The 12,455-nt window shown below is 47.6% G+C and overlaps 1 protein-coding gene across 6 annotated transcripts in view; it reads right to left on the bottom strand.

The window, feature by feature from the left end:
• Positions 1-12,455, bottom strand: part of Erc1 (ELKS/RAB6-interacting/CAST family member 1) — a 135,314-nt gene that overhangs the window by 42,229 nt on the left and 80,630 nt on the right. For all 6 annotated transcript variants that reach the window (XM_042670134.1, XM_042670136.1, XM_042670137.1 and 3 more), the window contains 2 exons: positions 11,505-11,636; positions 454-614 (listed from right to left, as the gene is read on the bottom strand). In XM_042670134.1, coding sequence (XP_042526068.1) covers positions 454-614; positions 11,505-11,636 — 293 coding nt within the window. The remainder of the gene's footprint in view (positions 1-453; positions 615-11,504; positions 11,637-12,455) is intronic.

Raw genomic sequence — 12,455 nt, 5'->3', positions numbered from 1 at the left:
GTGTGAGCTACCAGTGCCTGGCTTAATTATTTAATTTCTAGGAAGCTCATTATACCATTCTCTGCTTTCTGTACCTTTCTATACATTCATAAATGGCAAGTATTTGCAAAAATTGCTTGGTCTTCATAAGATCTGAAAACAAATAAGCTTCTTCTCCAATGAACTAGCCAAAGTACCAGACTGTTTAAGAATTCCAGAGAGCTAATGCAACACACACACACATGTACACGCACACACGCACACGCATGCACGCACACACACTATAGCAAGTACCTTAAAACCTGGTAAGAGGAGGCAAAAAACAATTCTGTCAAACCAAGGACTGATCCATTCTAGGAAGTGAGGTGCAGGCAGCAGTACACCTAGACTAAGTATGTCAGGGATAATGAAGCCAGTGCCGGAAGAAGAAGTCGTTCTACTAAGCACCGGCCTTCAGAACAAAGCTGTACTTACTTCATCTCCAGAACTTCCTCCAAGTGTTTCCTCCTCTCGGCTCGAAGGTTGGTCAAATGCGTCTCCTTCTCTGCCAGGGACTGCTGGGTGGAGGACAGCTTTGCCTTCATGGACTCCAGTTCCTGCTTGACCTTCTCCATGGCCATCAACAGCTCCTCCACCTGCGGGGAGTGCCAGAAAGGGAAGAAAGCATACACTGGTCACGTCTGGTGACAGGAGCCAGGCCACGTGCAATCCTGAGCCCATCGCCGTGAGGACCTGCATACAGAGCACACAGACACCCACTCCTCCCTCAGGAGGATCCACGGGGCAGATCTCCTGACGCTGGAACTCTCTCAGTGTAGGTCAGGAAGCACTTAATTTCCTCTTGGTTATGCTTGGATATAATGTATAATTTCCTTTTTTGGCAAGGGCAAACAGTCACAGGCTGCCTTTTGTGCATGTCATACAGAAACGGCCTAGAAATTTCCAGGATGTAATATGAAATACAAAAATATGAAGAATAAAATCCTAATAATCTTTGTAGAAACTTAGAAAATAAAGGACATAAGTCTGACTGACTCAGCTTGCACAGAGACTAGTGGTATTTTACCTCAATGAACATTTTAATGGTTTACGCCATTAAGAATTTCTTCTCAGATGCTTTCTTGCTTATAAGCCAGTGGGTAGGAGTTTATTGTTTGCTCATTTTAAACAAAGTAGGAGAAAAAAAAGTCAAAATCCCCAGACATAAAAAGAGGTAGAATGCTTCAACAAGGAAAAAAAAAACAAACTAGCATTTATAGAAATAAGACCTCAAACAAAACCAGCCTCCACAGTGAAGCGGGGCTAAGACGCAGGGTGCAGACTCACAGAGCAAGGCATGGACTTCCTCGGCAATGTCCACCAGCCCCCACGGTGAAGCGGGGCTAAGACGCAGGGCGCAGACTCACAGAGCAAGGCATGGACTGCCTCAGCCAGGTCCACTTACCTGGGCTGTTTGCCAAGGGAGAAAGGAGAGCATCTTCTTTTAATCCAGAGGCAAAAACCATGCTGAGGGGAGTGCCCACCAGACTATGTTCATACCCTGACCAGGTTAGCGGCTTTTAGTGCTGACACGTCCCTGCTCTCCAGCTGCCAAGGGTCAAGGAATAATCATGGCACCAGTAAAGCTTCCATGGAGGTAGAGCCTGCTGTTCACTGGGTCCTATGCAGACGCAGCAGTGGCCCGGTACCACCGAGAGCCGGTCTGCAGACACAGTGACAGAGCAAGCCCCCGCCCTAGCGGGGTTCACGCCCATCAAGGGCGCACCTCCTGCCTGACCACTGCTGTGGCGACTGTGCTCAGCTGGCTCCTGGCAGCACCTGCATTACTTTAAGAGATCACCAAGGTAGACGGGCAAGGCTGGTGCTCTACCACCTGAGCCATGACACCGCTTCTTGCTTTTTGATGGTTAATGGAAGAGAAAGAGTCCCCAGGGATACTGGCTTCAAGATGCAATCCTCAGATCTCAGCTTCCTGAGGAGCTAGGATCAGGTGTGAGCCACCAGCTGCCAGCTTCTCTAAGGATCTTTTTAGGAGCCAACTTACGAAATGCATGCATATGTAATCAACTGCTTCTCTGGAAGTGTTTTCCTGGCATCTAGTCTGGCATGTGTAAAAGATGTGTTTTGCCTGTCAATCAATACTTTTACTTTCAGAGTTTTAGTTAGTAGAGCAGTTTTCTTAGAGAAGGCTTAATTTTCCCATCCATTTGCGTGCCAGACTGACATGGTTTATAGTCTCAGACGACACATGTTTCCAAGTAGGTTTTACAGTTTTTTTAGAATACAAGGAAAGATCGGTACCATAAACCAGGATCTCCAGCCACCCACCAGATTTGCTCTGGTCCCAAGACAGGGCAAGACTTTCACAGTCCCATTTGGGTCACCCTCATTTTCTGCCAACCAGGGTAATGCATGCAGCTAGCAGATTCAAGTACCTATTCCACTCTGTGCCTACCACCCAGCAGCTGCTGGAGAAGGCCAAGTCTCATTACTGAGAAACAAATGTAGTAAGAGCTAAGTATAAGGAGGAGATACATCTTCTGCTAAATTACTCTATTATCTGAAAATATGCTGCAGGTCATAGTACTTTTAACACACACACACACACACACACACACACACACACACACACACACACACACACACACACACACAGCCCTGACCAGAGCCAAGATTCAAGCATATAACTTACTGGCCAGCAGTAACACGCTAAGGAGAGGGCCCTGGGCTGGGCAGTGAGTGCCAGCAGGACCAGACGGTGCGCTTACATCACAAGCTGATCGACTCTGAGTGGGAATAAGAAGGGAATAAATGACTTCACCACAACGTATTTTCCTTAAGAAATCGGAGCGACTACAGGGCCTCGGATGCTGGCACCTATACCTTCAAGATCCACCGCCCCGGCTTGGAGAGCAGAGGGCGTCTGTGGTTTCCAGGATGCTTAGAGTCTCGCTGTCGTTTCCTGGAAGGGCTGGAAGTCCATCTCCAGATGAAGAAAACGATCAGAAGAAAAAAGAAGTGGCACCAAAAAAAAAAAAAAAAAAAAACCCCGAAGTTATCTAGTAGTTAAGTAGTCACCACACAGGCCAGACTGTTAACTCAAGAAATTCACTAGTTCTCTCCTTTATGTTTTTAAGTGTGTGTGTGTGTGTGTGTGTGTGTACTGGGGTCTAAACTCAGGGCTTCGCACTCTCATTTGGCTTCTTCTACTCAAGGCTGGCACTCTACCATTTGAGCCACAGTTCCACTCTGGACTTTTGCTGGTCAATTAGAGATGAGATCATCTCCTGGGTCAGGTTGGCTTTGAACCTTGCCACATGTACAGTAGCCCCTCATGGGGCAGGAGAGGGAGGAACAGGACAAAGAAGGAACTCAGGCCACGTTAGGGATTTTGGCCTTTGTTCCCAAACCCACAGAGGACACCAAAGAGATCAGATCAGAAGAGCAAGGAGATTTAGAATGACAAAACTCAGAATTAATACAAGGAAGGTCTAAGCAGACTAGAGACAGAAGCAAAGTCCAGGATAGTGGATCCGAAGCGGGTTGGGGGAGACAAATGAGCTGCAGGTTCAACTGATGGGAAAGACAGTATCCCTCAAAGGACAGGAAACTTCGCGTAGAGGGAAGAGGCCCTGCTGAGTGAAAATGGAGAAAAGTGGGCCCCACGGTTGAGAGCCAGGAACAAAGAGATACTGGAAGCAAAGGCCCCTGGGAAAGAAGTGGGGAAGACCAGGTAGCAGGTGGTTCCAGACATGGCTAGTTTCTGGCTCAGAGGTTAGTGAGGGCCCAGCTGTTTTCCATGAACGCCTTCAGGGCTGTCGCTGAGTGCCACAGCCTGGAAGAAGCAAAGAGTCGTTCTAAGAAGATGACAGGATAATGGCTTGACCATTCATGCAAACATACAGGATGAGGTTAAGCTGAAGTGAAGCGTAAACAGCAACAGAAACAGAGGAGAGACAAGCTTGCCCTTCAGGTGAGGGTGGTCAAAGGTGATTGAAGAAGGAAGTTAAGACCATGATGACCTGATGCAGAACAGACACTAGTGAATGAGATACAGTGGACAGATACAGGCTAAGATGGAGGGGGGGGGGGAGGAGGAGGAGGAGGAGGAGGAGGAGGAGGAGGAGGAGGAGGAGGAGGAGGAGGAGGAGGAAGAGGAGGAGGAGGAGGAGGAGGAGGAGGAGGAGGAGGAGGAGGAGGAGGAGGAGGAGGAGGAGGGAGGGCTCCATCACAGCGGAGCACAGATGATGGGCTTACTTCTTGGACAGTGTTTGGTGGAAACCAGGAGGAGAGACTCAGTGATGTTAGCAACTCATTTCTCTAAAGGGGATACTGCTTCTAATAGACCACAGTCTCAAAGTCTCAAAGCAGTCTCAGAGGCTACCAAAGCACTTAAACGTTTAACTTCTTATGCTCATGTCAGCGTATGTGGAGACACTGAATTTATTTTCCAATCTGTTCATTAAAATTTTTATTCAAGCAATTCTTAGTGATACTTGTGTGTATGTGCACACACACGTGAGTGCACCTGAGCATTCATCTGCTGTGTACTGGGGGCTTGAACTCAAGAACTCAAAGGGTTTGCTTGCATGGCTGGTGCTCTACTCCTTGAGCCATGCCTCTAGCCTGGCTTTTTAACTGGCCAATTGTAGCCACTAGGCCGGCTTTGAATCACAATCCTCCAATCCAGCCTCCGGGGTGAGTAGCCAGGATTACAAGTGTGAGCCACTGGTGCCTGGCTTTGCAGCCGCTCTTGACATAAGCGAACGGTAACAGACCCACTCTGGGGGTTTGGTGATGAGTCCCTTTCTCTCTTTTCTCCCTGATCAGATGAAGGGCCTGAGAAGAAAAGGTCACAAACACAGCAAGGAAGAGGAACCACATTCCTGCCATGCAGCTTTGGGAGGTAGAAAACATCCTGACAATGTTGCATTTTCCCATTAAATGAACACAGCCAAAGGGTTAGAACAGATAAAAATCAGCAAGTGACGCTCTGGGTGGGTGTGTTCCTCGGGTGGGGACTTTGCCACGTCTCAGATGTGGTGCACACTCCCATGGGACTGGAAACTCGGGCTATGTCTATAAACTGGAGCGCCCAGAGGAGCTTCGCTGGTAGAAGAGGGAGACCCACACTGCTGGCCGCCCTCTCTCCTGGCACTGTGGCCACGTGTCTGGCTGCTATTATGTGGTGGTACCCGACCTTTCACAAATGAAGAAAAATGTAAAAGGAGGTGGGAAACCTGTCCGTGTGGAAGGAACACTTCTTTTTCAAGCAGTGTCCAGTTTCCTTTTCCTTCTTCTCGTCTGGTCACATGGCTTAGGGAGATAAATCCTACAATGGAAACTTGTCACTCCTGGTGGAGCCTGAGAAATCAGACATCAGAAAGCACAGGCCTGCATGTTCAAAGCCACTGTCACCCTGGTGCTCTGACAAATATAGAGGTGAGGACGAGCCTGGGACCAGCGTGTAATCGCACAGACCAGTAACTCACAACATTGCTGGCAACACTGCATCAAAGATGGAAAAATAAAAGTCTGCCTTAATGCACTGAGAACAAACCACTGTTTTGGCAGACTGAGTTTTTTAAATTAAGTATCTCCTCTAATATGCTTGTTTTGGCAACATGTGGCTGCATTTTGACTAAGTGAAACAAAAATTTAGTAATTTCCTTGTCCACAGAAGCTCCAGGGGTCTCCTGGAAGAAAGAAGGGTAGAAATAACGTGAAGAACTTAGCCAGGCAGCAGTGGCTCACACCTATAATCTTGGCTACTCAGGAGTCTGGGATCTTAGAATCAGTTCGAAGCCAGCCTGGGCAGGAACATCCTCTTATCTCCAATTAACCAGCAGAAATGCTACAAGTGGTGCTGTGGCTCAAGTAGTAGCCCTCCAGCCTTGAGCAAAAAAAGCTAAGGGACAGTCTAGGCCCTGTGTTCAAGCCTGTGTGTGTGTGTGTGTATGTCTGTGTGTGCATAAGCGTAACAAAGCAGGTGCAGACCATCATTTTACTGCGCTGCACCTGGGTCTGAGAATTCTGGAGCATCCATCAAGTTTGGGCTACGTGAATAATTTAGAAAGAGAAGCACAAATAAAGGAAGGGTGGCGACATTTTCCCCCGAACATGATGCTCTGAGAAGTTCTCTTGTAAAACCATCTTCTTCTAGGATAAAGTAAATACTGAGCAGCCGTATAAAACCTGAAATTCTGAATACTCCCTCAGCTGAAAGGATCTGGACATTTCAAATGGGCAAAACCCTAACTTCATTTCATTATGGAAAAGAGCCACCGCTTCACTATCGTGAAGGCGTGCTCAGGGCTGGGAGCCTCTGCTGAGGAGCACCTGTGATGATGGGACCAACCAGCGTTATAAGAGTTCTTCGTGGCCAGGCAGGGAGACCCACACGGTAACCTCAGCTACGTAGGCAGGCAGAGGTCAGGAGGAGCACAGTTCAAGCCGGCTAGGTAAAGTGAGATTCTGTTTCAGAGTCAAGCCAGACGGGGTGGCATGTGTCTGTGGTTCCACCTATGTGCAAGGCTGCAAAGTTAGCACAAAACCCTATCTGGAAAAACTCACTTTGCCAGAGGAGGAAAGTCAAAAGCTACAATTTAGTTTCTGGCATCCCAGAGGGCACAAGCAAGGGTGTGTGTGTGTGTGTTGCACACGGAGGACTCTTTTGGTCATGATATCTGCAGGCCATCAAGGAAGGGTGTGTGTGTGTGTGTGTGTGTGTGTGTGTGTGTGTGTGTGTGTGTGTGTGTGTGTGTGTGTGTGTGTGTGTGTGTGTGTGTGTGTGTGTGTGTGTGTGTGTGTGTGTGTGATGCACACGGAGGACTCTTTTGGTCATGATATCTGCAGGCCATCTTGTAGGTTACTACAATCCTCACAAGTTATCCTGGTGGAGGTCATCAGTGGACTCTCGGGGTGTGGCACGGTGCCGTCTCCCACACAGACGCAGCTGTCGTTCTGTATAAGCTCACGGAGACTACAGAACTTACCCTAAGTCACAGCTGAGAAACGAGGAGAGCAGAACCCACAGCACTCGGCTGTGGTGCGACGCACTGTGAGCTCACTGTCAATCGTGCGATGAAGCGGGGAGTAAGCGGCGGGCAGCACAGGGCACACCTGCATGGGCTCTGTCCGGTAGAACAGAACTGACCCCACCACGCACATCCCTCTGGGAAAGTACCTTTCGCTGAGAACAGAGCCCAGGTACAGCCAAGGAGAATGCACGCTGCGCATAAAACCCCGTGGGAAGCATGTGGCTCACGGCGGCCCCAATCTTCAGTAACAAGGTTTGTCACACTTCCAGCAGGAGGGAACTCAGAAAGCGCCACCCAAGACGCCACCGCAGGCAAAGTATTATTCACCATCTGTCCCAAAGTGCTACAGATTCCGGAAGCTGTTTCTGGTGCAGGGGATGCACGCAGGGTGTCACACGATCACACCCAACTGTTACATCACGTCTGCTGGGAACACGGCGTCCGCAGGCCTCGGACCCATCTGCCCGTGCAGCATTCAGGGTGCCCGCTGGTTTTGTTCTGTTTTGTTTCCAGTTCTGTTAATCTTTCCATTTAGTTACAACTTTTGAAAACAGAGATGTAGCGCTCTTGTTGGATAAAAATGAAAACAAACCTACATTAAGAAATGGTTCTGGGCTGGGAAGGTGGCTCAGTGGTAGAGCACTTGCCTTGCATGCTCGAGGCCCTGGGTTCGATTCCTCAGCACCACATAAGCAGAAAACAAAAAGCCGGAAGTGGCGCTGTGGCTCAAGTGGTAGCGCGCTAGCCTTGAGCTGAAGAGCTGAGGGACAGCGCCCAGGCCCAGAGTTCAGGCCCATGACTGGACCCCCACCGCCCCCCCCCCACAAAAAAAAAGAAACGTTTCCCATTTTGCCAAACACTTTCAAAAGGAAAAAACTGGTACTAAAGACAAATCCAAATGCGTTACTTTAGGAATTTCTGTTCCAAACCACTCACGCTCAGAGATGGACTTCACGTGGCACATCACGTGGTCGTGGAGTAAAGGGAAGCCTGGGCTTCGGGTTCACGTCAGGAATTCTCTAGTGGCTGTCTGACCCCAGCTGGCAGTTACAGAGGAAGTCATGGCAGCTAAAGTTCTGATAATCCAGATTTGATGACGGTGAATTTTAAGGGCATTAGGAAAACAGATTAGAGCAAAGGAATCCAAAGGTTCTCAGCTAGCTCTGTTGCATCAGAAAGCGCCATGATTTTCACTGCCATATTCATTATATATAGGCTTCTTATTTGCTTTTTGTGAAATTACTAGCCATGACTCTAGCAAGAGGATATGTGTTCTTGCCTTTTTTCCTATTATCTGAGGATACTTGTTAGCATTCTAAGATTTTGCTAAGTGCTTTATTAAAACTGAGATCCATTTTTGTTGTTATTTCAAATCGTCTCTGGCATGCTTAGATGAACATGATTTAAACACAGGGGCAGGGAGCTTCCGTTTTGGAACAGTTACTGAGCACAGAACCACGTCCACTTGCACTGGAGCTTACCCATCTGAGCCGAGTGCTCTTCAGTTCACACCGGGATCCAGTGTGTAAATATGTAACAATTCCAAGGGGAAATGGAAGGCAGGTTAGAAAAGCCTCCACCCCTGGCCCCCACCCCATCTTACTTACTCTATGTGTCTGAAAGTGGCTACATCCATAGTACAGAGCCTTAATTCTTCTTCCCTATCTGTCCTTGGAGACTGTGCTTATTATAGACTTCAAATCAAACGCATCTCAGTACTTGAACATTGTTAATTTCAGTAACAAACGGAAATGCAGGACGATACGTGGTTGCCTTACTACAGACCATTTCTTCTACCTTTTGATCATCTCATATACATTCTCAGATCAGCCGGGGAAGCCAAGCATGGTCACCTCTGGTATGGGGGCACCGCCATTCCACACCCTCCCCCAGTACGCCGGCCACGGCAGGCCTGGAAGCGGCAGCCTGTGGCACCTGAAGCCCCTGTCCACTGCGGCATGGTCTGCAGCCAGCTGTCACCAGGGAGGCCAATGTGACGTCCTTCCTGCAGGCTTGCTCTAGGACCTGTCAAGTGACTGATGTCACCACCAGTCACCATGACAGAGAAGAGGAGCTCCCAGACATGAGGGCCAGGATCTAGACCCACCGGGCTCTCAATTTCAACAGGAGCCTGATTATGCGATGGCAAGGAGAGCTTAACCGTTTCGTCTCTTCAGGTCTTAACCAAAAAACAGGCACATTCCACATGCTTACTGGCAATGCTTCAAAACGCTGTCTTCCACTTTAACATAAAACATCTTTGAACAACAGTAGCTTGGATCTAAGAATTAATAACAGTTTTAAAAACCTGTCAGAAACCAGTAAGTAACCTGGCTATCTTGCTAACATACAAAAATAAAGAAAACAATTCTCCCTGGTTCTAGAAACTTGTTTGCATATGTAACAGTTTTAGACTGCCCAGCTGATCATCTCTAGAATCTTCACCAGAGACAGAAACGACTTACAAGAGAGCTTATGACTTACAAGGATAAGTAAAGAAAGTGACTCAAATTAACTTCTGTAAGCTAGAAAACGTAGCCAAATGAAGCCAAATGAAAGCAATCAGTATTAAAAATCCTATTTTAAGGCAGGAAAAGATGACACAAATCTTGAAAATCTAATATTGAATTTACCAATAATAGTAAGAAGTACCAATCCTACTAGGAATAAATAAAGTAGGATTAAAGAAATTTTCATAACTGGATCAGTTTATATGTCCACTATGCATTCTAATGTCATTTATGGTTCATGAATATGAGTTGCTATTTCAGAGTTGAAGACCGTTTGCTAGACAAGACTTTCAGTTAGCTCTCACTAGCTAGAAGACTAAAGGCCAGATTAGGGATAGTAATAACTTCTCAATTTTATTTTTCCATTCTGACTACCATTCTGAGTAGCTAAGATTAAGGTTTGAAGCCAGCCTGGACAGATAAAAATCCAAGAGGCTCTAATCTCTAAGTAACAGGCAAAAAACTAGAAGTGGAGCGGTAGCTCAAGTGGCAGAGCACCAGCCTTTGTGAAAAAGCCAAGGGAAAGCCAGAGGCTCTGAGTTCAAACCCCAGTACCCAGTAATACATGAGCATGCATGCATATGCATACACACACACACACACACACAAGCTGGAGCAAGAATGTCCTTCAACAGGAAGAACTGACATATGGTGGCAAATCTATAGGCTAGGTAAAGAAATGTGCACCAGTAGCCAAAATATGAATTCTAGCAATGCATATAAATTCCAAAATGTATATGTCTGATATTTCAGACTTGTTACTAGACAAAAGCAGAAGGAAATCTTTACAGAAAGGAGAAAAGAAAGGAGGGGGGAATTTGAAAAATAAAGGAGAGAATGTGCAAGGGGCTCAGTCAAGATGGAAGACAACCCCGACCCTGAAGGGCTGCGGTCAGGGAGGATGAGCCCCTGCCCTCCTCCCTCCACCGCTGGGGGGCGAGTGCGAGACACGTGCCCATGACAGGCACTGAAGACACCCGAGATCAGATTCCCGGTCCACAGGGCACTAAGCAAGCGTGTCCTTGTAGCACACGGGGATGGAGGGCAGCCCGGGTGGGGGCCTCACTCCAGCTCACAGAGACACCGGCGGTCTCACAGAGACACTTCCCAGCAGCCTCTGTCTGCGCTACCTGGCTGGACTGATTGATCTCCCACAAAGCCAAGGAAGGGACACGGTCGCGGCAGAGGTGAAATGCCATGAACCTCTGCGGGAGGCGGTCTACCTTGTCACCTTCTCGGAACAGACTGACGCCACCTCCTTCACTTACTAGCACTTTCTTCACCTCTGCCTCCCAAGCTTAGATATTCTTCACCAAAGGGTACAGGGACATAAAGAGAAGTGGCAAGGTCTGAAGTGAGCCCAAGAGCAACGGCGAAAGCCAGAAGCAAGTCACCCTGAAGCCGACAGCCCCACAGAAGCGAGTCACCCTGAAGCCGACAGCCCCACCAGAGGCAAGTCACCCTGAAGCCAACAGCCCCGCGCTCGTCTGGGACCCAGTGCCGCAGTGTCTCCGCCTTCTCTATCCGTCATTGTAACACCCACCTTCCCAACGGCATCGCTCTCCCTTCTGACTCTATCATTCTCCTTTCTAACTGCATTGCTTTTTGAACAGAACAACCTATACAACATATCATCTGCCTGCTATTTGAAATTCCCATCTTTAAATCAGAGACACTTGTGTTTTGTCATCTGGTGAAAAAGCCAGGGTCTCCAATGGCTGAGTTTCATCTCAGCGCTCATTGCGTGGCTTGTACTGTATGAACACATGGGCAATCAGATTGCTACATGAACACAAGCCAATTCTTGAACAGCTCCATTTCCATCACTGCTGGAGTCTAAATACTTACGCTTGGGGGTCTCTGACACCCTGTAAACATACAACAGCATGTCAACTTGACCTAAACGACGCTGCTTAGGTGTCACCTTGTGTTTACCGGGAAGTGCTGCTATAGTAACGGTACAGAAATCGCAGACCTGTTTCTCAGCATTGGTCCTGGCTGACTCTTCCTGCGCCAGCACCATTTCCCGCTCTGCAGTGATCTGCACACTTTCTCTCAGTGCTTCTTCCAGCTCTTCAATCCTGTCATCCTTCTTACGAAGACTGTCCTGGAAAACGACGGAAGACTGGGTGAGGCAGATGAGTCAGTTGGCCACGGAGAGCCTATGTATCAAGGAAGGGTATTACTTCCTTTGGAAGCAACTCCACGTCAGAAAAGTATGATCAGAGAGGAAAGCAGAGGTGAAGGAAGAAAAGAAGGAAGGAGGTGAAGTTTATGATGAAGCCAAGGGTCAAGTTAGTTAAGCAAGACAGGCATGATGGGTTTGCTCTCTGCAGCGGTATTAGAAAGCACCGCTAATAAGGGCTCAATTGTCTGCAAGCAGAAAGCCGATTCTGAACTCCTCTGTCAACTGAGATTCAAGTCAGCTTTGAAGATCTCTACACAGACTGCATATCAAAACATCCTCTTTCCCTGGAAAACTACACAGACTGAATATCAAAACAGCCTCTTTCCCTGGAAAACTATTATGCCTAGATAAAAAAAAAAGTCAAGTGAACAGCATTTTTCAGACTGAATTCTTCATAAAGACCAATATTTGCAAACTACTATTAAAAAGTGAAAAGACTACTGAATGCCAGTAGCTCATGCCTATAATCCTAGCTACTTAGGAGGCTGAGATCCAAGGACCGTGGTTCAAAGCCAGCCCAGACAGGAAAGTCTATGAGACTCTTATCTCCAATAAACTCAAAAAAGCTGGAAATAGTGCTGTGGTTCAAGTGGTAGAGCACTAGCCTTGGGCAAAAGAAGCTCAGGGACAGCGCCCAGGCCCAGAGTTCAAGCCCCAGGATTGAAAAGAAGCGAAAAGATGTTTCTAATATTTTTCAAGAATGTGAAGTATTTCTCTTCATCCCACGCATACAACAGG

Source organism: Dipodomys spectabilis, unplaced genomic scaffold (genome assembly GCF_019054845.1).
Source record: "Dipodomys spectabilis isolate Male_0828 unplaced genomic scaffold, ASM1905484v1 ptg000521l, whole genome shotgun sequence".
Lineage (NCBI taxonomy): Eukaryota > Metazoa > Chordata > Mammalia > Rodentia > Heteromyidae > Dipodomys > Dipodomys spectabilis.
Note: the sequence above shows the minus strand (reverse complement) of the source record. Positions and strands in the feature narration are given on the sequence as shown.